Source organism: Anolis sagrei, chromosome 3, assembly GCF_037176765.1.
Source record: "Anolis sagrei isolate rAnoSag1 chromosome 3, rAnoSag1.mat, whole genome shotgun sequence".
NCBI classification, from domain to species: Eukaryota; Metazoa; Chordata; class Lepidosauria; order Squamata; family Dactyloidae; genus Anolis; species Anolis sagrei.
Genome location: NC_090023.1, coordinates 242,232,686 through 242,259,902, shown reverse-complemented (window position 1 = coordinate 242,259,902; position 27,217 = coordinate 242,232,686). Strand labels below are relative to the sequence as shown.

General features: G+C 38.3%; 1 protein-coding gene across 27 annotated transcripts in view; it reads right to left on the bottom strand.

Moving 5' to 3' along the window:
- Positions 1 to 27,217, bottom strand: part of MBNL1 (muscleblind like splicing regulator 1) — a 213,943-nt gene that overhangs the window by 37,440 nt on the left and 149,286 nt on the right. For 15 of the 27 annotated variants that reach the window (XM_067465996.1, XM_067465999.1, XM_067465992.1 and 12 more), the window contains 3 exons: positions 11,596 to 11,766; positions 8,017 to 8,109; positions 3,210 to 3,272 (listed from right to left, as the gene is read on the bottom strand). In XM_067465996.1, coding sequence (XP_067322097.1) covers positions 3,210 to 3,272; positions 8,017 to 8,109; positions 11,596 to 11,766 — 327 coding nt within the window. The remainder of the gene's footprint in view (positions 1 to 3,209; positions 3,273 to 8,016; positions 8,110 to 11,595; positions 11,767 to 27,217) is intronic. The other 12 variants (XM_067465997.1, XM_060767699.2, XM_060767702.2 and 9 more) reach the window with 2 other exon arrangements.

The following is a 27,217-nucleotide window of genomic DNA, read 5'->3' as shown; positions in this document are numbered from 1 at the left end:
GTTGTTTAGAGGACATCCAAGTTCTTGTTCTAACTATGACCTTAACATAAGCCAGTGGTTTCCCATCTCATATTCCCCTTGATGGTGTTAGACTGAGACTTCCAGCAACAGCTGACAATTGACAGGAGTGATGGAAATAGTAATCTATGTGAGGACACAAGGGCGAGAAATCACTGCCATTGACTGCAACTTCATCCCAATTCTCTGAGTATACTATTTGGAAAATGTTTTAAGTTTTTCTTATCAAAGCAGCAGAGAAAAGGTTTCATTTCTTGTCTCTTAATGTCTCTCATATTTTTCCCAGAATTGATCATTACTTAACCTGTAACTATTTTCATCTCCATAAACCTAGGCTTGACCATTCTTCTGGAGTTAGAAACAAAAAAGATGAGCAAGGCTTGGCTTTTTGGGCTCTTCTGATTGGATATTTGAAGGTTTTGGGTCACAGCATACCACAGAATTATGGTAACAAATGACCGGAGATATCATTTATCCTCAGACATGAATAAGTGAGACCACTGATATAGGTTCTGCAGTCATGTATCAAATATGATACATGTATGCCCAGCCAGTTCAGAGAGTGCATTTTATGTTCTCAAAGTAACACAGTAGCTTTCAGTCTGTAAATTATGCAAACATTGCATTTTTTCTTTATACTTCTGGAAATTTCAGTTTTATCAGGTTTCAGAAATTCCAGACATTTTATGTTTCTATTCCCAAAAGTCTTTAATAGCTGTGGTTCACCCATTAAATAGGTCACAGCTCATCCCTATATGCAATTTGGAATCTGTAAACAAAAACAAACAAAAAACCAGCAGCTTATTTGATTTGATGTGTTTATATGATAGAGCAGTTTGTATCTCCATTTTTATTTGTAGCTATATTGAAGGAATAGGGAAAATTCAATAGATAAAATGTGATGGAGATTCATAAAATCTAGTAAAGCAAACCATTACTGACCTTTTATGCTTTATCTTAAAATAGAAAATTTGAGGTGATCATGAGCTGACATAATTTGAATCTGTTTCACAGGCCTGTTTTACATACAATCTATTTCCTACACTATGGTGCTGCTGTGTAGGATATAATATGGTGGAAGAGGAGTAAAACCATCTTGATACGCACCATGTTCACCAGCTGCCAATTAAAGACTGTAGGTTAAATGCTTACTGTAAATACATTTTTATGTCATGTGTAGCTTTGCCAGCAAAAGCAGTGATCTATATACAATTATGTCCACTCCACCTTTGCAGTCAAAGGTTAACTTCATGCCACCTACTACTTCGACTGTCATTGCAGCTGTTACTCACAGTGAAAATGTACTTTCACTTATTTTGCAAGCAATGAAAAGCTCTAGAGGCTCATGGGTTTGTTATAGTAAGAAAAACAGCTTGCCTTGCTTTGCAAGGAGTGCACTTTGGAATGTAACTCTGTGTGCTTCACTTGCAGAATATGACCTTTCCATTTATACATACCTTTTAAAAGTACTTATGGTCTTCGGGGTGCAAAGAAGTGAACCTTCTCAAATTACATTCCAACCTATCTCACCAGCTCATTTTTAAAATAGAAAGTTAAGATTAACTGAGATTTAATTGAAATGAAAGGAAATGGAGATAAACAGACACACAGAGTACTTATTGTATCAGCTGTGTGCAGATATGTAGACAATATATGGTACACTAAATCCAACAGGAATTAAGAAGAAACATGTTGAGAAGAGAACAACTTTGGGAAGGAGGGAGGAGAAATAGAAGTGCTTGTATGTGAGTGTGTGTGTTTGTCTACAATTCAGTGTCATTTCTGATGTCAAGTAAGAGATAAATCTTGTGAATAATCTTATTATTTCCATATTAACTGGAATAATTGTAAGTTAAAACTCAAGAGTCTTGTCTCGAACAAGGGCTCCACATGAGCAGAATGTATCTAGCTCTCCAAATAACATGCTGATGCTTCCCTTAATCAAAGTGCCCGACATACATAGCTTTAGTTTCTGCAAACTAAGAAGGGGTGAGGGGTTTTAAGAGAGGCAGGAACTGTCATTTCAGTATCCTTTTCATGCTTATTATAAATGTCAGAAACCCAAGATGCAGGAAATGTTTCCAGAGATAGCAAGCAGGGCAAAAGTGAAAGGGAGAACAAGCTGATGTGTTCAACAAAGATAATGACCATTCTGAAGACATCTGAGTCACTCAGAATTGCAAGCTTCACACATCAGAGGACACAGTAATCGAGAGTATGTGATGAGTTCATCAATACCAAGGTGCTCCTAGTGTTCTTGTCATACTTCATTCCTGTTTTGTCCCACAGTTTTCTGGGGAAAAATTGTGTGTTTCTAGGCATGTGCGATTCTTCTTCATGAAATATTGGTTGAAGATTTTACCTATATAATGTAGAAACAATGATTTCACAGGATTACAACATTAAGAAATTGGGATAGCTAGTGGCTTTTGTGTAAGTGAAGCAGTGGATTACCCCCCTCCCCCTCAATTCAGGCCTTGATCAAAATTTAAAGCAGTATTTATCTCACTCTTCGGGCATCTAAACATTTTGGTCTTCGATTCCCAGAATTCCCTGACATTGGCCATACTGACTGAGATGTTGGAGAGATGATGTCCAAATTATCTGGAGGGCAAAAGGTTGAGATCCACAGCTCTGCAGGCTTGAGCAAGTTTTTGAATTTTATTCCCAAAACAGTTTCAGTACCTTGTATACATCAGTCAAATCTGCAATGATTTCACTGCCCAGTGACATGAAGCTACCAACTGGATTAATAAATCTAGGTCAGAGTGAAGGAGAGCCAAAGTCCCAGTGAAAGATGATCCAGTATCCCATCTGGTAATTTATAAGACATCTAAGTAAATGAGTGCATGGCTTTAATGGTAGGTTTATTGGGTAAAATCCAGCCTTAGTCATGCTTAGAGCAAATCCACTAAAATTCGTGGGAGATGGGTTAGTTAAATTAAATACAACACTAAATTTGATTAATTTAAATTAAACCAATTTAATGAACTTATTTTAAAATTGAATTGAATTAAACTATAGTAAATATCATTTATTTTAATGGGATCTAGGTATGACTAGGTCTGGAAATGTCTATTAGAAAAATGACATTTTAAAAAGCTGTAATTATCAATGAAGAAGGGCAGGAAAATGACAAGGTGCAGTGTTGAAAGACTAATTGTGCGTAAGTTTGAACAAAAAGATAATACCTCATGAAGCGGAGTACAAACAAGGACAGATCCAGGGGTGCCGCTTGGACTGCACTCCTCTTGCTGTAAGAGTATCAAATTAAAGGATCTGGATTATGAAATTTCTTCTACATTTTATACAGTAATAAAAAATCAAGCTGCTGTGGTATTTTTGTCAGCAGTTCAGGACTAAGAGCCTCACTGGAAATACATCATGAGCAAACTGTAAATCAAGCAGATTTTAATTGCATGCAGCTAAAGTCATTTGCATATTATTTTCAGGAGTGAGTCAGATACCAAGCTAAACTTGGTAGACCTGCTGCATTTCTTCTGCACCTGCAGTGCTCCTATACCCAAAATGTGAGGCTTCAAATCCAAAAAGAAAGAAGAAAAAACTGATAAAACCATATTCTGCCTTTCCCTCTACTGGCATTTTTACCTTTAACATTTTGAATTCCCTTCTTAAAATCATGAGAGCTGGAGGCTTGCTTTTATTTTTTTTATGAAAGGGTGGTTTTTCAGGCTTCAAGCATGTAACCTCACATAGTGGGGAACAATCCTAATTGTGGGGGTGCTGACAGACAAGACATCTCCTGGGTGAAATCTAAAGTTTTAGAGCGAAGTGAGAAGAATGTAAGCAGTGTTTGCTTCAGGCTATATATTGCACAACCTGTCTTCTTTCTGAAACAGATCATGGGAGGGCAAAAGCCATATTTTCAGATAGTCTGCAGATCAGCTCCCATTAACCCTTGCAAACATTGTCTAATGGTTGGGGATTGTGGAAGGGGAAGTCCAAAAGATCTGATTTTGCTTGGATGGGATTTTACAAGAGGATGCCAATACTGCACGCTTCTGTGGATTACTTCTTTTTGTACAATCATGCCATTTCACAGTGTGCTACTGCACAACATCTCAGGACAAGTTACTGAGTTAGTTGTCTAAAAATAGGTTTTAGACAACTATTTACCAGATTGGCTGAAGGATCATGAAGTTTAATTAATTAATTAATTAAGTTAATAACATGATGAAAATGGGACCCAGGATAGCCCGTAACATATATTAAAATATGCAACCACCTCTATCATAATAAAACAGTAAAAAAATCAAATAAGTCAATTTAAAAATATCACTGCTTTAAACTATTAAAAAGCCTGCCACCTATAAGAGGATGCTACTGCAGCAACCACTTACTAGCCAAAATCCTAAGCAAAAAAGGTCTTTGCCGACAGATGAAGAGCAGGCAGGGATCCAAAGTTACTGAAGGGAATTCCACACCCTGGGAACAGCCACTTCTCACATGTCCCCATCATAAATTGGCCAGAAATATATAATGTCGTATTTCCAAGTTCTGGCAGTACTGCTGCACCTTTGCTTACTACTGACCTTAAATACAACTTTCTGGGCCCCCATGCTCCAAACGAAAGAAAGGAAGAAAAACCAGGGAGCCAAAAGGAGGAGTGAGATACACTACCCTTTCCGCCTTCTCTCCTCTCAAAGTAGTGAATACTGCAGGGACGACTAGGAGAACCATTTGAGAGGAATTCATTGGGACTTCCAATCAGAAGCTATTTGAAATGGAAGAGGGTAGTGAGATTATGCCAATGCTGTGATGCCACAAGGCAACTTGATAATATGAGGAAGAAGGTTTTTTCTTCATTCAGAACACGCCTTCAAAAGTTTCTTCTTTGGACTATAGGTCCCAGAATCTGCCTAATAAATTCCAGAAGATAACCATTCCAGAGAAACATTCCAGAGAAAACAAAAAATGTGTTTCGGCACCAGAAAAGTCATGTTAGTTTTTCAGGTGTTACAAATCTTTTTCTTAGAAGTTCAGTCAAGTTTGTTCCTTATTTTAAAATTTAAAATGTAATTAGTGTCTGGAGTAGTGTACCACAATTTTATGAAAGCTATGACCATATATAGCTTCAAAGTGGGACTATTCAAATGTATGAATGGCAAGTCAATCAACGGCCAAGATGACAAAATGTCATGGTTCGGCTGGATTCAGAAATGGTATTTCTTTGAATGTCAGATTCTGGCATAATGCAAAGAGCAGTAGCCATTTGCTGACTTCATGCTTCTTGCTGTATGCTTCTCAGAAAAAAAATCCAAATCCAACTGACCAGTCTTGGTCAACAAAAATTAATGAAACCAACCACTAAAACAGGAAGCTGACTGAGATGTACTCATATTCCCTTCCCAATATTTTTCTTATGATCTTACATTATTTCACTATAATGGGATATTATAACCATCAATGGGACAGTGTAGCTCCCTATTTTTTGTGAAGTCTGAAATTCTGATCTAGAATATTGTTCATATACAAGGCCTACACAAACGGTGGGACAAGAAGTAGAACACCCTTCATATCTTGAAAATATTATTTTTGAACTACAATTCCCAGAAGCCCTCAACTCTGCCTAAAAAAGTAACTCCCACAGCTTTAAAAACCACCTGGAAAGGGAAATTATTCCTTTTTCAGTAGAACCGCCAAATGTATTTCAGTGGGACACACTGACAACTAATTCTACTCCTATTTAAACAATCCCTTCTAACTATATCAACAGTTATTTCTATCCCACCCTGAGTCCTCTTGGGGAGAGAGGGCAGGATAGAAATAAAATTCTTTATTATTATTATTATTATTATTATTATTATTATATTGTACAGCAGCTAGACTATGAGACTGGGACTTTGAGGAGATAAGTCCTCACACAGTATGAAAACTCACTGGATTACATTGGGTTAGTCATTCTTTCTTAATCTAGAATAGCTCACAAAACTATTGTAAGGAAAAAATAGGGACGGCAAGCGTCATGTATGCTTTTAGTGAGTGAGCCTGCTGTTAGGCAGGTGAGTTTTAGAGTCCCTGTTAGCTGATGACCAATACAATGAAAGCGTACATTTGTATTAGTGACCTTGCTAGATAATTTTTGCATTATCTTGCAGTTTTTGCCTGAGAAAAGATATGAAGGCTGAGACTGAGGTTGCTAACCCACTGGCACTGTTCTCACAGCTACTGAGAGGAGATGGAGCACACTTGTGCACTTTCATTTTCTTTGTTTGCTTCTCCACTGTGTAAATCCATCATCCATTTGCATCAGCCTGGGAGGGAGTGCATGCCTATGTCTAGTGATACAAATTTGGTTTGATAGTCAGCAGAAGAGATAGCTCAAGGTAAGACTTGTGTGGGGGCTTAGCTCTGCCATTAGCTATGAAGGGTGCTGGACTCCATCAGCAAAACAGTGGGCATGCTTCTCTACTTTGTACTATCTGCTGCATAATTTATCATCAGTAAAGCATATGCTATACCAGTAACATGTGCCGGATCGAGACAATGCTGTTGAATTTAGTGCAGGAAAGGTAGAATTTAAATGTAACTAACCAATAAAGTCCTCCTTAGCTTCTCCACAATATCAGAGTGTGACAAAGAGCCAGCAATTCCTGATGTATTTCAGCTTCTCTCTTTCTTTGTTCTCATGATTTGAGCTTACAATCAGACAGTTTACTATGTCAAATTGTCATGACTGTATACAATATGATAAACCTGTTACTTTGAAATAAGTTGAGTTCCCCTGAAATCCCAGGATTTGATATATTAAAACACATTTTCAGGCTTCTGAAATAATCTGCTCTTGCATTCAAGAATGAAATAAGCAAAGATTTACCTCCCTGCCAAAAAAGACGAGGTACGGCCCCCTTCCGTTGCACTACAGACATCCTCTAACCCCAGAAAATGACTGTATTTTTGGTCACCCACCTCTGTCCAGTTCTGTTTTGAAAATTTCATTCTGTTCTAGCAAAATTAAAGTGAATTTTAGAAGCAAAACCAACTACATTATCCATGAGCTCAGATACAAAAGAGTATATTTGCAACTTTATTGCTGAATTGTTACCTGTCAACTTTCTTGGCCATCGGTAAAGCTTCAGTACCCAGAAGCAGAGATGTATACTTAAAACCAGAGCTTGAAAACTTCCAAATGCTCCCAGTGGCACTGCAGTTGGGACATTATAGATGTTCTAGTCCCCCAAAACTATCATTTACAAACTTTGGTTAAAACATGGTCTTCTTATCCCATTAGATACTTGGAAAACAGGAAGCAGCTTCCCTCTTAATAGCTTTGTTGTTGCAGTGAAAGGATAGTATCATCAACAAACTTTGACATTCTGCCTGCATTTGGTACTCCTAAATCTTTCTTAAATAAATGACCTGCTACCAAAGTTATTAAACATTTAAACAGACATTAAGATTTGCATTTACCATTTTCTTTTTCAGAATTCTTCTTTGCTTCTCTCATCATCAAACTGCACATGTTTTTCCAAATATTTTGCTATATCCAACCTACTTCCACCCTTCAACTGACTTCATTTAGGAAACACATTTTATGCGCACCTTACATTACAGCAGTTTTAAATCGACCTTAAGAGAGAGATCTGAGTTTCCTTATTGTCCTTCAGTTTGCTTTTACAACCTCCTCATTGGAAGGAATTTTTCCTTTTGAAATTAAATGTGATTGTGTTGGGCATTCCATTTTCCACTTACAGATACAGATTGAATTAGACAGTCTTGTGGGCGCTGTTCCCAGCATTTCAGTAACACATTTCAAACTAGATCTTGAACATCAATCAGAATTAAAACAAGATGGTTTTATTATGGAACTCTCATTGATGGTTCCATAATGAAGGCAAATCTTTTTCTTTGTCGAGAAATTCTGACTTCTTATACATTTAGTAAACACTCAGCATAAAAACTACCATTATGTCTACTTCGAGAAAAAAAACACCTTAGAAAGCAGAAAGAAAACCCAAAATTGTAATATTTTCTCACCTTTAGTGTTTGGTATTGATAAATGGAATCAGTGTCGATGAAATAGGCAGATCCCTCCCCCCCTCTTTTTTGGAATGTCTGAGGGATATGGTTCTATGAAAAAATAATAATAATATTGAGTTAACTAATTAAAATATTAAGTCATTAATAATCATATTTAGTTAAAATAAACAAATAAGATCTCAAAGTGATGGAAAATTTTAGCAGTGAAATAAAACAATGGTATCTTTTCATGTACACATGTATAAATCTCCAATCCTTTACATTAATGATGGGGAACTTGTGGTCCACCAGGTTTTGTTGGGTTCTAAATGCCATAAGATCCATCCATTATGGCCAAAAGTGATGAGGACTGCATTACAACAGGAGGGCCACAGACTTATATGGTCTAATGGGAAAATGTAGTATGGATCTTGATCTGAGGACAAGCTGTACTGTAAGCCAACATAAACCACAGAAACAGGGAAAAATTGTAACTGTGGGATTTGATCCAATTTTCCATATGTTTCAATTCTTTTCTCTCTTTACTCCTTTTCAATGCACTCGTTATTTGTTATGACAGGCTAGATCAGATAGTGCCATTTTTAAGAGGCATCACTTCCTCACAGGCCTTATGGTTGCTTACATATCTCTGCAGGTGCCTTAGTGGTGATTATGCCTGCACTTTTAAAAGTTGCATCTCATCAATTCATCAACAGTGAACATTTTATGTCTTGAAGAGAAATCTAGAAAACACAGCTAGACAGGAAAAGATTGCAACAAGATAACCCTTTTGCACCTATGTGGTGATTTTGTCTTCTGAATATATATCATTTTTATGTTTTCAAGCAATGTCATGGTGGTGAATAGGTTGACTTTCTAGTGATCTTATACTAATCCAATTTATAACTGAGAATATATCTGACAGCATGTCTTCTTTTCCTTTGTTTAGATCCTTCTAGATTTCTTTATACATTTGGCTAAGTTGTATGAATCACTGCTATTCAAAAGCCTTTCCATTCTTTTTGCTCTAATGTGGACGTTATGGAAGATGCCTGATATATTGCTGGGGAAAAGTAGTTTTCTGGCCACACTGCCTGCATGATTCTAGGGGTTTAGGAGGAAAAAGTAACCTTCAAAAGCTCTGGGTACAACACATTTTAAAGTCCCAGGTTCAATCCATAAGGTTTTCAATTAAACATGAAGGAAGAAAATAGAAAACTATTCACAATACTACAGAGAGCAGATACTGAGCAGAACAGAGAACTCTGGACTCAAAGGACCAACAGATTCATAGATTTTATACTTGGTTACAGGACACTTAGTGTTTCTATAACTTTAGGCAAGTAGGCCTGAACTTCAAATGGTCTCTCACTATTTCGAGATGAGAACCGACATTTATGATCTATGTACACATTATAGAATTTTCAGAAAACCAAATCTAATTTCATTTTCAGATGGTAGTCATTTGTCCAGGTTTCTACTAGTTCCCTATGTCTTTAAGGGATGCACAATTTAATTCACCAGTGTAGTCAATGCTGATTGCTTAAGGTAAAGGTAAAGGTAAAGTTAGTCCCCTGACATTAAGTCCAGTCATGTCTGACTCCGGGGTGTGGTGCTCATCTCCATTTCTAAGCCGAAGAGCAAGCGTTGTCCATAGACACCTCCAAGGTCATGTGGCTGGCATGACTGCATGGAGTGCCGTTACCTTCCCGCCAGAGCGGTACCTATTGATCTACTCACATTTGCATGTTTTCGAACTGCTAAGTTGGCAGAAGCTAGGGCTGACAGCGGAAGCTCACGCCGCTCCCCCGAATCGAACCTGCGACCTTTCGATCAGCAAGCTCAGCAGCTCAGTGCTTTAACCCACTGTGCCACCGGGGGCTCCTGCTGATTGCTTAACCTGGCATTATTCGATTCATTCTCTTGCAGGAAAACATAAAGGGATTATGGCCTGACTCCGAAATCAAAGAAAATCGGAGTATTTGAAATGAAACTGATTTGTAAATGAGAGCTATATAGTTAATTGCTATGTTTCCCTCAGCCTGACATATACTTATTCAGAGGTAAACAAACACACCATGCATAACCAGTTTTTTTTCCCCCAGTAAGTGTGCAAAAGATCACAGACTTTAGCTGCAATGCCAAGAGAATCAATCCCACAAGAATTATCAGTGAGATTTACTTTCACCTAAATGGGTTCAGGTTTGATCTGTCAGGATGAGTTGGGACACTGTGTATAATTCACATCAATCAAAATAAGACAAGTTTGTGAGCTGCTGCTAGGATGGGTTTGTGTGTGTCTATCATCTATCTATCTATCTATCTATCTATCTATCTATCTATCTATCTATCTATCTCTGGTCCTCTTGGCCCTATCTCAATAGTCTTTGTGTCAAAGGAAAGGAAAGCCATTATTGACAAGCACGGTATGAAAACCATGACACTTGTCATTATGCCCTGCCAAAAAATTACAACTGCAAACTGCAGTTCTCTTTCCTTTCCCTTGTCCCACTTACTGTTTCTAATCAAAGAAGTATAATGCAGTACTGTGGGGATTCGATGGTATGAATACTTCTTTCTTCTTCCTTGTTTTGCCTGGGGTCAAAAAGCCCAGAATAGCACTGCATTCACCAAAAAGAAATGTCCATGGTAAAGTTATGGAATGGTCAGTGGGGACTGTAAAGTACAATCATTAAGGAAGAACAAAACACGGTGGGCAGCAGGCGCAAGAAGCAGGTAGGAAGCTGGAGAAGATGTGCAAGAGCTGGATAATGTTTCTTTAAAGGGTAAAGAACAATTACTATATTACAAAATTGCTGCCTTTTAATCAAGAAATTATGTAAACCACTTGTAGGATACATTGGGCAAATGTCATTAAAGCTACAAGACCTGGTGGACAAGGTAGGGCTCTAGATATAACGTCACTCATTTTAAGGGAGGTTTTGCTCTACACCAGGTGTGGCAAAGTGTTTGCCTTCCCAATATTTTAGATGCCAGCTCCTGGACATGACAGCCAGCATGAACAACAGTAAGGGATTATGGAGGTTAATATCCGAATCATCTAAAGGGTTTCAGGTTCTCCATTTCTGTTGAATGTAATATATCTGCCTCCCCTTCCTCACTGATATCTGGGCAGACTGCCATGTTTGCTAGCTTGTGTTCTGCAATACGAGAAAGTTGCAGAACATTTATGGGTTTGCTGATTTGATTATTCAATGGATTTGTTTAAATTGTTCCCTCTAGACATTTCTAAGATCTTCTGCATGATTCTATCTATCTGTGATCTGTGATTCACACTAGTAGACCTAGAGATTCCTAGATAAAACATCTCTAGGAATCTCTAGGTCTTCCAGCGCAATTCTCTTTCATAAAATCATGCTGAAGGACCTAAAATTGCTAGAGATATGTTCTCCCATGGGGGTGTTGTGCCCTTGACCCCAGTAAAATGTGGGGATGGAGTTGATTGTACTCTCTCTGTAACTGCCCAGGATTGAGGCTAGAGATGTTACTTCTGCAATACAATTCCCAACTCCTTCTCACTCCTGGCAGTGGCTATAAATTGCAACACTATTGAAGAATAATCAAAATGATGCTCACCACTGGTTGTAATGGTGCACCAGGCATCATGGCATTGGCTAGTTGCATTTGCTGGGCCAGCATGGCCATGTTCTTCTGCTGAATCAGGTTATTGCGTCCATTGATTTCCAACTGTGTTTTTAAGTGTGGTGGTGGGTGAAGATATTTGCAGTTCTCCCTTGAACATCGTCCCTGAAACACAGCAAAATTGAACAAAAACAATGAGTTTTGCCAGCTATGAATTCATACATTTCATCATTCTGTTGAACTACTTCAATTCCATTTATCAAGTTGTTATTGTTGTTTCTGTTTTGTGTCTTCGCCGTTGTTTATGGTGACCTTAAGGTGAACTTACCTAAGGCTGAAACCACTACATCATGCTGTCTCTCAGATTTATCAAATACCACTGTGATTTCAGCAAAGCTTTCTGAGACTGCACCTTCTTAATGTTTTATTTGTGTACACTGATTTTAATGGCATCTCTGTACAATCTACCACAATTGCTTTCCAGATTCATGTTAACTAATGTTGAAACTTAGCAATGCTAGGGGAAAAAGTAGAATACTGGTGTGGATCCTTGTCACCTAACCCCTAAAGCTACCTAAACCCAGGAGTAGCAAGGAAGTGGATGCAAAACATTCAACTAGATATTTGCTCATTGTTGCTTATTACCTGATACATGAGGGTGGGATGCAGGTGGGGACATACATGGGTATAATATTTTGGCTTCTGAGGGTCTCCAAAGCTTGTCACAATGTGGAACTGGACCTCACACATAAGAACTGAAAAGGGGTCACTGTCACAGTTTACAAATAGTAATTTGTTACAAAGGCAGCTTGCAGTGCAACAAACCTGCCAAATTGTGCTTTTCTGTGTTCACATCTCCATGCTTTAGTAGAAGCCCAGTAGGAAAATAAAAGATCATAACATGATGATTCAATACTTAGTAGTACAGTGTTGTCCCCTATGGCCCCATGAACATGCATGCCCCAGGTGGAGACATAAAAGTAGGCTGAACCCATGGCCTTGTGATAAGCAGAGTTGAGTGAATCTGTCTGGTCTCTGAGGTAAGCACACCCTGAGCTTGAGGAACAAGCTCAGGCTGAAAAAAATTAATGTTTTCAGTGATCACAGTTAAATAGGCAACAGTGGCATCCATTTATCCAGGGACACATTAAAAACAAAGATATAAAGAGACAAAAATTTCATCTTGGCAGAACAAATGGCTTAATCAAAATGGTTCCAATTCTCTTTTTCTCCTTATAATCAATCTAAGAAGTGGCAATGGGCATGAAAACCAGAACTTTAATTTCGGCTCAAGGCTGCTTCGATCTAACTTTGCTCTGCTCAGGTTTGTTTTCATGTTTATTTTGTAAGAACAAATTATGCTGTGCTTTTGCAGAGAAAGCTACAAAGCCTGTGTTTGTTAGGGGTTTGCCAGTGATTCAACCTGAAACTCTCTTGTGTCAGAGGGAATGGTTTATAACTACCCATCTGTCTCTGCTCGTCAGCCAAATACATATGACTCTCATTTTTGTAGCTAGTTCATTGTTATTTGCATAACACAGTATGTGTGATAATGGGATTTTACATAATTCTTGAGGTTGAGGTTAAGTAATACCAGTAGAACAGTCAATCAAAATAACTGTGTTGACATGGCTTTCAAAACATGTGCTTGCAATTACAACGAAAACCCTGGAGTGTATATATGTGTGAGGACCTCCAAAATGTGTCAGAATTATGAAAAAATACAACATGATAGTAAGAAACAAAGGATGTTTGCATTGCAATACATAGTAAGATCACATATAAAGGAGGCAATTGGGCATTTAAATAAAAAGGATTAAACTGAAGGGGAGAAATAATCAATAATAATAAAACGTTATTTGTATACTGCTCTATCTCTCTGAGGGGACCCAGGGCAGTTTCCAGCATAGGTAAAAGCATTCAATTACCAACACAAAATCATACAGAATAACCATTATAAAATATAATACTATTAAAACAGCCATGCATATTTAAAATTAAAAGTCAGTTCCAATACTATTTCATTGGGCAAAGTTTGACTATCAATGGCTAGAATTTCAGAAGTGGGCCTAGACAACTGTGAGAAGGCTGGGCTAGTGCAATGAAGTAGCATGGGGCTGGGGCAGTTATAAGAGGGCTGGGCCAACGGGGAAAGTGTAGGGCTGGGGAAGTGGGTAAAGTGCAGAGTAGGGTCCTAACTGATTGCAAAGATAGGGCCTGGGGCTACTCATTTCCAGTGTTGTATAGTGTGAGAGAGACATTAATTTCTTTGCACTTTGATACAACTTTAATTGCACTAGCTTCATCCTGGGGAATCCTGGTATGTGTAGCTTCATGAGGCTACTTTGGGTTCCATTTAGATGAGGAAAGTGGAATGACAACAATGATGAAGATGATGAAGATGATGGGTTTAAAATTCTCTGCAAATCTCAGATTTTTATGTGATATAGCCAGGAGTGGTACAGTGCTATCAAAGCACTGTATATCTGTAATGTGAAAAAGATATTATTACATTGTAATAATTTCCATTCGTAAAACTGCTTGAGGGGAGAGGAACACTATATAAATAAAAAAAAGGAGGATGATGACAGCCAGCATATTTTAGGCTGACCTAAGACCCCGAAGACCATGGTTCAAACCACTACTTTCCATATACTTTAATTAAGAATCTTGGATATGGGACTCAAGTCCAAATACAAAATTCATTATGTTTCATACATAACTTGTAAACTTAATGGTTGTGTATGAACAAAGTTTGTGTATATTGAAATATCAGAAAATAAAGGTATCACTTTCTCAGCTATCTATGTGGACCATTTTGGATTTCTGGATATAGGATACTCAACAAGTAGCAATTACTCAGAGTCTTTTGTTACTGGGTTGTTTTAAAGAATCCATTTTCTTTCCCAATGTGCATTGTTAGCCTATTTAAATCAATGCATATCTCTGGTGGGAAGTGCATTTTCCCCAGAATGCATCCACTTTGTCACAAAATCTATGAAATCCCTGAACTGTTCCTCCAGCAGCAATAAAGGATGGCCTAATTAGCTAAATATAACATTGCAATAAGACAGTAACAAACTGAACACATATACAGGTTGATCCTGAAGAGATAGTATATCTTTTAGACCAGTAAATTGAAATAATCTTTCAACAAGAAACTAATTGGCAAGATTCTCGGTAAAAGGTTGATGTTGACTAACAACAGTGCCAATGATACAACCCTGTACACTGTATAATGGTAAAGCCATGTTGTACTTGCCATCCTCCCCTTCCCAAATACTTGTAGCAGCTGAACCATTTAGCTCCACTCAGAGGATAAAGCTTTGAAAAGTTACTTTTTGGACTATTACTTCCTAAATTCCCATTCCAGCAAGACCAGTGGTTGCAGTGTAGTAAGATTTTTAAAAATATAATTACAAAGAAAAAAGGTGAAAGTAGATAATATATAAGGTATAAACATGGGCTAGGCATATTCATTAACATAAGCTCACCATATTCCCAAAATTCATGTTTTCTTCAATCTATAAACTACATGCCCATGAGCAGCTAAAGTCATGAGGTCTTCTGTTGATTGAACAATATTTGGAGAATGTTTGTCTTTAGTCTTGGAGCAGAAAGAAAGGCCAGGTATGGTATAATGGTGTCCAATATATAGCAAACATGGATTTCTACTCAACCAAAACCAAATATTAAAGCTAAGGAAATTTTAGATATTGAGGCATGATCAGTTTTCCCTTGATTGACTAGAGCCATGTAAATAGCTTAAGCTCTCACCAGGTGACTTCCCTAGACTTAAGTGGAGATACCATGTACTGAACATTTTGAACAGAAACCATGTCCAATACCACTGAGTTTTGAACTTCCTCTCCTAGATCAACATAGCCATGTTTTCATTTATGAAAATACCTTTTACTGTAATAAAATAGAATAAAATTGCTGTAGCCTCTAAAGAATAAGGAGAGCAGCCAGGCACATCTCCATCATGCCTGGATCCTAGTATTTAGTGAGAGCTCCTCTCTCCATGCCCGAACTGCCATTAATGTGACCTCTAAAGTGGAACTGGAACAGCTAGGAACTGCTGGACTTAATCCTTCCCTTTTTATGTGTCATGTCTTATTCAGTTTATAGACCTGAGGGCAGGGAACTACTAAAGTAATTGTAAGCTGTTCTGGAAAACTCTGTGGCTAAAGCAGTCTCAATAAATAAAAGTAATACTGAAAAAAATTGCTTGTTAGTTATGTAAATAATGTAGTAGATGCTGGAGGATTGTTAAGATATTTTGACCTACTATACCAGCATCCACTGGAGGGAGCTTGGGAACTGTAAAGTGACCATCTGAGATATTTTGTGTTATTTTCTCCCCAGTCAGGAAAGGTTTACAGTACTCCTGAAGTAGGCTGTAGAGCTATTTTTATTCTATGCATTTGGCATCCAAGGAAGGGGATTTTAGAAAAAGCATATCATATCCAATTAATCTGTTTTGAATGCTTTACTTTTGTACAATCTGAATCGAACCTTATGAGTATAATCCAGACAAAACTAAGTTGTTGGGTTGTTTTTTGTTTGTTTTTTTTTTTTTGGAATGTAATCCATTAATAATATGGATTATCTGTGAGCAAGTCACACTATGAATTTTGTTTTGAGTAGACCTGAATAGGATTGCACCCTCATTCTCCACTGCTTTAAGTTTTAAAGAATTCAGTTCATGGGAAATCATACTGCTGCAAAGCTCTGTTGAGAGAGGTGCAAATATCACATAACATGCAATTGTTGATTGAAAATATAGTGTAAATCACCAGCAAGTAATTGCAAGTGATTTGCTGAATTTACACTAGCACCTCTATGATACTGAAATTCTAACTTTTTGAGGGAAAGAGTCTTCAAATGTGTTCATAGGAAGTCAAACCTGCCATAATGATGGGATAGTCATCTTTGGCTCAACTTCTGTATGAGCCACAGCAGTAGAGCCGTGGAAATGATCACAGCAGTTGCAAGAGAAAGTAGAGATTACAGACAGCTACCAGTTTCTAAACCTATCTAGGGCCCCTTCTACACAGCTGAATAAAATCTCACATTTTCTGCTTTGAGCCGGTATATATGGCAGTGTGGACTCAGATAACGCAGTTCAAAACAAATATTGTGGGATTTTCTGTCTTGGTATTCTGGGTTATATGGCTGTGTGGAAGGGCCCTAGGACTGTAAGGCTGTCCTCAACTTACATATGATTCATTGTTAGAAATGGGGTGAGACAACAGGAGGTGAGAGGAACTCTATCCCTAAAAAGGGAAATTCACCCCTGAAAGTTATCATGGGGAAAAGGTGTCTCCACTGAAGCTTTACCACCAAACTTTGTTTCCACAACAACCCAACATTTTCAAAATTTCAATTGTCTCAGAAACAGAAAATGAGATGAAATCTTCTGAACAGCAGCACAGAAAGAAGAAATGTTACAGAGGTGTTAATACTTCCCTGTGCTATCCAAAACTAAAAGGAAATGTTTGCAGTTACACTTAAAATGTATCAGTTCAAACTTACATACAAATCCAACTTTAGCACAAACCAACAGATCCTAGTTTGCTCAAAAACCGGGGACTGTCTGTATTAGTCTATCATGCCAAACAATATAAATATCACTGCTAGGTTGTTATAATTGATCACAAGAACAGAGGATTCTATTATAGGTGAATACATCACTAATTGCATGCTGCTGTGTATCCACCAGATTTTCAAATACTTTAGTTTTCTGTTAACATCCATTACATCAGTCACACAGAAAATTGACAGAAGGCCTTCTATGTACTTGAACACATTAACATCTTAATGATATCAGCAAAGAATGTAAGCTGCCTTTTCATTTAAATTGAGAATCCATTCTTTCCACCATTTTGAAGACTTTTAAAGAGGCCTTCCCAATTTTGATACAATTTTATAGTAGAATACATGTGTAAATAAATAGGAACTTTTATTCAATTGTTTGCTTTGATAATATATGACAAGGAATGTCTGGAGAACATTATGAACATCTGTTCTGATTAAGACCAAAGGGCAGTGCAATGTAGCATTTTGTTCTTGAGTGGCCACATAGAAGCCTGTGGGAATTCTACAAGTAGGACAACCGTTAAATATCACCTTCCTACTCATGCTACACAGCAAATGATATACAGTGGCATACTGCCTTTGGTACTAGAGAAAGAGTCATCATGACTAGTAGCCACTAATTATTCCATACTCCTTTTAAAAGTTTCCAAGGTGGCAGCAATTTCCATTGCCAAAGAATGTCAACAGGGTGCTCACTAGCAGAACATGATGACAATAGCCCTCCTTTGTGAATGTTAGCTATAAACTGGTATTTATAGGTATGCTGTCTCTGATACCGCAATAGATTGCCTTATCTTGCATGAGAAAAACATCTTCCTCAACATTCTCCAGCCTGCAAAGCCAAATGGATCAGTCAGTAGAATATGCATCTTCACTGACACTGTAAACTGAATGGCAGGGGAGGGGGCTAAATCAGCTTCAAGGTGGTTACATAATGCAACTGTAAACTGCATAACAAAAGTCACAGGATACTCTGGAACTTTCTTAAAACTTCAGTATAACCTGAAACTTCAAACACACATAATTAATTGTGCCACTTTATACTTAGGAAGTGGCCATGGTTGGCTAAACTGCCATTCTGCTTTTCTAGAACTCGGGTAGCTGGAAACAAGAAGTGCCTTGTACCTTGATCCTTCAAATAGTTTTTTTTTTGTGGTTCCCAATGGGAACAAAAATTACACCCTTTGTTGCCTGGAGTGATTATATCCAGAGAGCCGAGGTGATCAGAGAAGGGAGGTGGGGAGGAGAAACCATTCCTCCTTTCCCCCTCTCTTGCCTCTATGTTCTGGATATCATCATTCCAGGTGCCAAGCAGTGTGCATTTTGTATGCCTGGTAAACAGTACAAAGAGTAGATCTAGGAGTCAAGGTAAATGTTGTGGGCAAGTGGCACTGTCAGGATCATTCGAGGATGCAAGATGTAGCTTCCATCTAGGTCTCTGGTGATGCTAATCCAAAGCACCCCACTCTGGATCAGCATCACATTTTCTGCCTTGTCAAGGTGCACCCCATGAGATGCTTCCTTACCAATCTCATTGGACTAGATCCAGTAAGACACATTTGCAAATGCAAAGCATATACAAAATGGCTCCCTCTATTCCCAGATACTGTTATAGTCCAATAAATTCTACAAGCAGAAATGGGAAGAAGCTTCCTCCTACTGCAGATTTTCATGCCAATTATTACACTGGAGAATTCTCAGATTCCTTTGAGCATAACTGAGTGGGTGCAGGTTGAAGTAGAATAATCAGTGGACATAATCTCTCCTGTTCCGTGAATGCAACTCTACTCAGAAACCACTTAAGCTTTCCCAGCTTCATTCCAAATTCCTCTCCTGTCATCAAAATAGGAACTTTATTCCCCATTTGAAATTGGCTTCAGATGAAATCTGGAAAAAAATGGAATCTGGAAAATTGATAAACTGCAATCTGTAATTTAAATACTTCTGAAATTATCCCAGATGATTTTCTTCAAAAGCAAATCATCAGATTAAGACAGCCTAGAAAAGTGGTGTTTGCATGGGAAATGTATGGTTTGTGATTTAATAAAAGGAGAAAAAAAGTGAAGTGATAGCATAAAGTCAGAGGATGGAGAAAGGACAGTTTTTAAAGTACCAAAGTCGTTTTTAAAATGCAGAGTGCCTATTACCCTTCATGGCATTTACATCCCAACATTATATTACATCAATTAAAATATATTTAGAATTATATCTGATGGTCTAGAACCTGGACAACAAAAACAACAAAAAGGGAGTACACAATTTGTAAAGAAGGAAAAGGCTGCTCTTGTCTAATGGATGGGATGCTATTTTTATCCTGCAGAGAAGCTATCACATTGCAGGTGCATTAGCGAGTTAACATTTCTGTTTGGGCTGCAAACACTGCAGAGGACGCAAGTGGTCCCTAAACCTCAACTGGTCACGTAGGCAGATTTTCCTCGCATTACAAAATGTCCTATCATACAGCGACAGAATCATTAAAATCACAAAAGAGATGCTGTTGACCTTGTCGGGTTATAGGCTTTAACCTTGGCTTTTAAATAACAGAGAAGGGAAGTTCTTTTGAAAGCATGACAAACAAGTTAGTCAAGTGCCAATGCAAACGACATGTAAAATGTATAATTTTTCAAACATTATATTCTAAAGAAGAAGCTGTTCTTTTAAAAAAGGGAGGGAGATTACGTTAACAGATGAAGGGAAAATATTAAACAGATTAAGAACAGTCAATGAAAAACCAAGACAGCAGAATATTAGGTAGTCAGGTAAGGTACAAAACTCGATCAAACAAATCAGAATATTTATTTTATCTGGAACCCTAAGAAAAATGCAAGGTTTTAGTTTTTGCTGAGAAAGAATGCTGGTTTCTCACCAAATTAGAAACCCCAGGATTCCAAGCACTGAACCATGTCAATTACAGTGGTGTCAAACTACATCAGTTCTAGTGTTAAACCAGCCTTATAATAGAGGAAAAGCAAGGCATGGAAAAATCTAGACACACTCATCCACTACTTCCAGTTGAATGTTTTGCCCTCCCCTCACTTTCTTCCTCTAGGGCAGGCATGGGCAAATTTTCTAATTTGGGGATCGCATGGCAAGCCGGAGCAGGGTGGGTGGGCCAGGAGGGAAAGGGTTCTCCCCAAGACCCCTGCTCTTTCCTCCCCTTCCTCTTCTCTTTTGGAGGCAGAAAGTGAAGGAAAGATGGGAAACATTTGGATTCCAAAAGGGTCAGGATGAGATGGTGGACAGATGAAAAAAAGTGAAAGGGAGGGAGGGAAAGGAAGAAAGAGGGAAGGAAGGAAGAAGAAAGGAAGAGGGGAAAGAGGGAGGAAAGAGGGAAAGAAGGACGAAAGGGTGGACAGGAAGAAGGGAGGAAGAACAAGGGAGGAAAGGAAGGGAAGGATGGAAGGAGGGAGGAAAGAGAGAAGGAATGAAAGGATGGTGTGAGAGAGGAGGACATGAGAAGGGGCCGCACCTGACCCTCGGGCCTGGGTTTGCCCATAACTGCCCTAGGGGATTGAAACCTACCATATCCTTATTTAAATATGGACATCAATGATAATTATCCCAATGAAAATCTGTCCATATATATTGCTTTGCATTCAGTTAGACAAAGCCAACAATGAAAAAAATTTCTACTTCAACAAAATGTGTGTTACAAGCATACTCTGTCACATATAAAGGTGGAGGATGCTCCTTTATGTCATGCATAAGGGAAAAAGTGGCATAAATTGAGCAAATATAAACTGAACAAATAAGCAAGTTGGGCTTGCTTGTTTAAAGATCTGCAAGCTTACTGAACAATGAATCATATATGCATACACACTTCATACAATTTGATGGACCACCTCTATTTTGTATACTAAACTGAGGCTAAACTAATGCTTGCTGTTAAAATGGCATGGGGTGGAGGGTGATAATGTCCTTAGATGTGATCTTTGAGGTCTCCAATTTGAGGTTCTCCACAGGTTTAAGACAATCTGACAGCAATTAACAACAAACAAAAGGAAACTGGCCTCTAAAAGCAATAATGAATTTATCAGCTGTAGCTCAACCAATTTCTGTAGTTCACCCATGCAATAGTCAATGCTTACTGGTTGCAAACCTAGATGAGACTTCAGGCAGATAAATAATGCCTTCGACTGTGATAAGCAGCATGCTTTATTTTTGGGTACATAAGAGAGGCCAGGTTTACTCCATGTTGTGTAATTGGGCTCCCTTATGCCAGATTGTAATTACCCTTTTTATTACACCACTTCATAACACTCAAAGTGCTTGACTCTTTACAACAGTGCTACACAGATAGCACTGTGTCTGATACTGCAATTAGCCTCTGGGCACAGGCTATTCATAAATATATGCTGAGGAGAGAGAGAGAAAATATGGGGATGTTGTGGCAGCCTTGTGTGCCTTAATAAGAAGGAATGTGATAATGAGAGGAGAAAGTGCAGATGGCTATCACATGATGTTTTGCTCCTGCTATCATATCAACAACATTCAGGCTGAAAGCCCAGGCTCTAGGCACCATCTAATTAGGACAGCATTATGTCTATGGTGGTTTAAACTCTTTGGACATGGACAAGTGATGGATGAAAAATAATTTACTGCTGTACCCCCTTCCAGCCCATGAGGGCAGCAATTCCCCCCTTTTCTTTTCTCTTCATTTCTCCTTTTGATGCAATGTTATACAGCAGAGAAAACAAACCAGAAACATTACAGAACCTTTACAACTTAAAAGTAATCTGACTATATCTTAGTCCATGCTCTGGTAGTCCACACTCTGGTCACATCCTGACTAGATTACTGCAACACACTCTATGTGGGGTTGCCTTTGAAGACTGTTTGGAAGCTTCAAATGGTCTAACGGATTGCAGTCAGGTTGATCACTGGAGCGGCGTACAGGGAGCATACAACCCCCCTGTTACACCAGCTCCAATGGCTGCCAGTCTGCTACTGAGCACAATTCAAAGTGCTGGCTATAGCCTATAAAGCCCTAAATGGTTCCGTCCCAGCTTATCTCTGAACATATCTCCTCCTATGAACCACCTCGGAGATTAAGATCATCTGGGGAGGCCCTGCTCTTGATTCTGCCTCCTTCACAGGTGTATCAGGTGGGAACGAGAGACAAGGCCTTCTCAGTGGTGGCCTCTCAGCTGTGGATCTCCTCTTCAGTGAGATTAGATCAGCCCCCTTCCTCTTGGCCTTCAGAAGGAAAGTGAAAACCTGTATCTGGGGGGCCAAGACTTTGGAGATTAACTGTAGTGCAATAATAGCTACAGAATTATGTGCAATGACCTTTGGAACAGCCCCGGATTATGATTGTGGATGGCATGATTTTTAATTGTGATTGCAATGTTTTACATGTTTTAATAGAGGTGTTCTTTCATGGTTAAAAAAACAGTGAATTGTCGAAGGCTTTCATGGCCAGAATTACTGGGTTGTTGTAGGTTTTTCCCTACACCTTGATACATTCCACATATATAAACCGATTTTCCTAGTACCAACAGACCTCACTACCTCTGAGGATGCTTGCCATAGATGCAGGCAAAACATCAGGAGAGAATGCCTCTAGAACATGGGCTGAAAAAACCTACAACAACCCAAAAAACAGTGAGTTTTACATTCATAGTTTTATTATTATTGTGCGTGTCCTGTGTCCCAAAACACTGCAATAATGGTGGGCCTCCTGTAATTCAAATGCCTAAAATTGGTCAAAGGAAAGGGGTGAGATCCAAATGAAGGGTGAACATGGCCAATGGGCACAAAATGCTGACAGTGTGGATGTGATAAGGGAAATGACCGTCCTAAAAAAAAAAGAGGCCAATCTGAGCATAAGACACAACACTATATTGATGCAGGTACCACTTACCCTTTTAAAAACATGACCTGGTTTGTTATTGACACTGGATATTAAACTGCTTCTCTTTTCAATTTGGTGGAAACATTTCAAGATTGGCATCAGAGGTTATCCGTGTATACATTAGAAAAAAATATTTATTTATTTATTTATTTACTGCATTTCTATGCTGCCTTTCTCAGTCCAAGGGCGACTCAATGCGGCTTACGCTGGCACGATTCGATGCCACAATAAACATAAACAAAATTAAAACAAAATTAAAAACAAGTAAAACACATTATAAAAACCCCGTAAAAAGCATTAAAAGCATAAAACACCAGTAACTTCCTATCCTAAAAAAGGAAAAGTCTTCAACCTATAATATAACCCTTCCCTCCTCTCCTTCCAGACTTTTTTTCTCCCCTTCACTCATTTCCCAGTCTTTTCCAGTCTCTGTCCTTTCTTCATGATCACATGTGCTTTCTAGCAACCTGGAAAGCATGCCTAGAATGCTTCTTTTGGCCATTCACAGAGGCAGGTGCTGCAGCTCCAAGTGTTTTGTGCTCACATCCACTTTATTACACCCTGCTTGTTCTCTACTCCCAGCACACTCCAATGCTATAATTATCTAATTAATGCTAATTACAAGCAACAGAGAATCGCTATCTGTGTCATGCCCTGCTTGTGAGCTTCCCAGGAGTTCCTGGCTGGCCAATACTGGAAATGGAGCACTCAAATAGATAAATCTTTATCTTGATTCCTAATGCTGTTTGCTTGGTTAATGGTTAATGAAGCCTAAGAGGATAATTTCAAAGATTAGTAACATGTAGACCTACCATTGTTGCTGAACTCTCAACATCCACCAACACAATTTATTATCAGGAGCTCATGGATCCCCCCATTTGTGTTGTGAAACACAATTTTAAGAATTTTTAGTTGTCACTGTGTGCAGTGGTTTGAGCATTGAGTTATGACTCTGGAGACCAAGATTTGAATTCCTCTTCTGCCATAGAAACCTTCAGCAAGTCACATTTTCTAAGTCTCAGAGGAAGACAAATCTTGCCAAGAATACCCTGAGATGAGTTCATCTTGAAGGCAAACAACACTGTTTGTGGGCACAAACCTACTATGAAGTTGACACACTCCATCACTGGAGGTTTATAAACAGATTGTATCACTCTCTTTCGGGCATGCTTTCCTTATGGATTTCCTATTATCTGCAGGTAGATGAGCTTGATGACCATTTAGGACAACTTTCAACTTCACAATTTGTGTCACTACAGAAACAACACTACTGCTACATTTGTACTCTGCTTTCAACGCATTTCATAACTATCTTCATCAAAATCACTGCCACTACCATCATTTGATAATGTCAGAAACAGTAATCATTTGATAATGTCAACTCCCAAATTTATATATATATATATATATATATATATAAAAATCTCCTCTTTCTCACAATGGTAAAGACAATACAGACAGCGCTGACACGTAGGGAAAACTACAGTGGGCCCTTGGTATTCTGCTGTGGACTGGTTCCAGGACCCCCACTGATACCAAAATCTGTGGATGTTCCAGTCCTATACAATGGCATAGTAAAATGGCATCCCATATATAAAAAATGATAAATCATGCTTTACTTTTTGGAATATATACAGTAGATATATTTATTATTTACAGTATTTGCAATATTTGTATATCACCCTTCTCAATCCCGAAGGGGACTCAGGGCAGTTCACAGTAGAGTCTCGCTTATCCAACCTTTGCTCATCCAACATTCTGTATTATCCAACACAGCTGTTTCAATACATTGCAATGTTTTGGTGCTAAATTCGCAAATAATTACTACATAATGTTACCGTGTACTGAACTGCTTTTTTTCTGTCAATTTGTTGTAAAACATGATGTTTTGGTGCTTAAGCTGTAAAATCATAACATAATTTGACGTTTAATAGGCTTTTCCTTAATCCCTCCTTATTATCCAATATTTTCGCTTATCCAACATTCTACCGGCCCGTTTATGTTGGATAAGCGGGACTCTACTATGTGTGTTTGTGTGTGTATACACACACAAACATACATATAAACTATGAACTCTGGAATTAGCTGGCTGTAAAAATGGCCTGAATCCTATTGGTAGTTATAAAAAAAATATGCGACACACTGGGCAGAGGGGACAAGCAATCCCACCTCTGGTCACCAGTGTGAAGGGTTAAACGTTCAGCTGGACACTATCTTAACGCGGATATATGGCTGTGACAAAGGGGGAAAGACTCTCTTATCCCACCTAAGTAATATTGTTGAGTGACCAACCGTATTAATGATGTTAATGACCGATGTATTTGGTAGATTCGCCGCCACCACCTCAATTATATGTCTGAGGAAAACATGAGTGTGAATGTGAAATAGGTAAAGTATATTCAAGCCCTTCTTTCACTGACTGGACTGAAATTAAGTTGTTTTTAGACTTGCTGAGATCTGATGATTGTGACAGACCGAGGCAGACACCAGTTTAAAGATGTAACTATAAACAGGTTTATTTAAACTTGGTGAACAAATCAACTCTTAATAAGAGTGGTACAAAAGCGTAATGTGGTTACTGAGGCTTAGCTGGTTAGACAAGCAGTCTTCCTTTAAGACTTTAACTTTTGTTCCCTGTGAGTTCCTTGCTTCACACTGTTCACTAACTCTGACACAGTGTGTCCCTGAGAACAGCCCACTGACTGCCTCACAGAGCAAAATAGGCTTTCCTTCACTGACCCTACTCTGTACAGTGAACCAGGAACCTTTGCCTTTCCTATGCTCTAACCCTCAAGGCTCACTTCAAAAGTTCTCCCTGTCTAAATTCCTCTCAGCTCCCTCTTCCTAAATATACTTCTACACTCTTCGATGTTTAAAGTTCTTCCCTCTAGCTTGTCAAAAGACACAGCCTTTTCCCTCTAAAACCTAACTCCTCCCTTGACTGCTCTAGCCAATCAGGAGTCGGCTGACTCCTCCCTCCTGTCTCTTAGCTCTCCTGCCTATCTCTCAACATGTCAGCTACTGACTTTCCAGGCTTCGGTCTTCCTGGCAAAAGGTTAGATCCATCACAGTAGTCATCACAAAACTAGTCCATTGAATCATAATTACGACCATATTTACATAAATCCTACTGATTTGATTAATCTACTCTAGCTGGGACAACAGGATACTAGCCAATGTAATACAAGTCTGAGTAATATAAAGCTGATTTATATCCTTATTGTGAGAAGAGTGTAAGATAAAGTTAAGGTTTTAGAACCATAAATGTACAAAATAAATGAGGCTGGAAAGCTACAGTACATGCAAGTTCTTTTAAACATCTAAATCTGCCAAGAATGTTGATCAGTATGAAGAACATTATTATTCTCAAAGATCAAAGTTATTGGGTGTCATTTTGTAAACACTATGGAACATGAGACGCGGGACATTATTGCAGCCATCATGCAAGGTTATGCTCCTTGCAAGTGATATCAAAATAGCTAAAATAAACATGCCCAGCAAGCAAGCCCAGCATAAACTTTGAAAACATTAAAACATATCACCAGGCATTCTTTTTAAAGAGTGACAACTTGATTATCCCAAAGTGAAGCATTTCCTGACTGAACTATGGTTCATTTGAATTTATCTCAGATGTATATTTTTGAAGAAACTTTGTTGCTGAATTAGGTACAGGAAGGTCTTAAAATTAAATTGCACCACCATACTGGGTCTGTTTATTTTCCCCCCTCATTTTTTATGATACTGCAGAGGTGCTACCAGATTTACAGAGTACTTACTACACCATTTTTGTACTGAGGTTTTTTACATTTTTTAAAGAAAGGTATCTGGAGATAATCTTGTTTTTCCATTAATCAGACTATGTACATGAATTTTCACCGATGCTGAAGAAATGCCAGCATAAATATGTTATTTATCGAAACCTGGAGCATACTTTGAATAAATATTTCTTTTTTTTATTCTAGAATAACAAATTCAACTTCCTTACTTACATGGATTAACACAACTAGCCACTGTTTCCAGTTATTATTATTTTTAAAAAAACTGCCTGAAATGCCTATGTTTTGCTTGTTTATAAAGAACTGACCCTCTAAATCCTTACAACTACTTGTATGCAATTCATCTACACCCACATGTATATTCTCACTATTAATGAGACGTGGA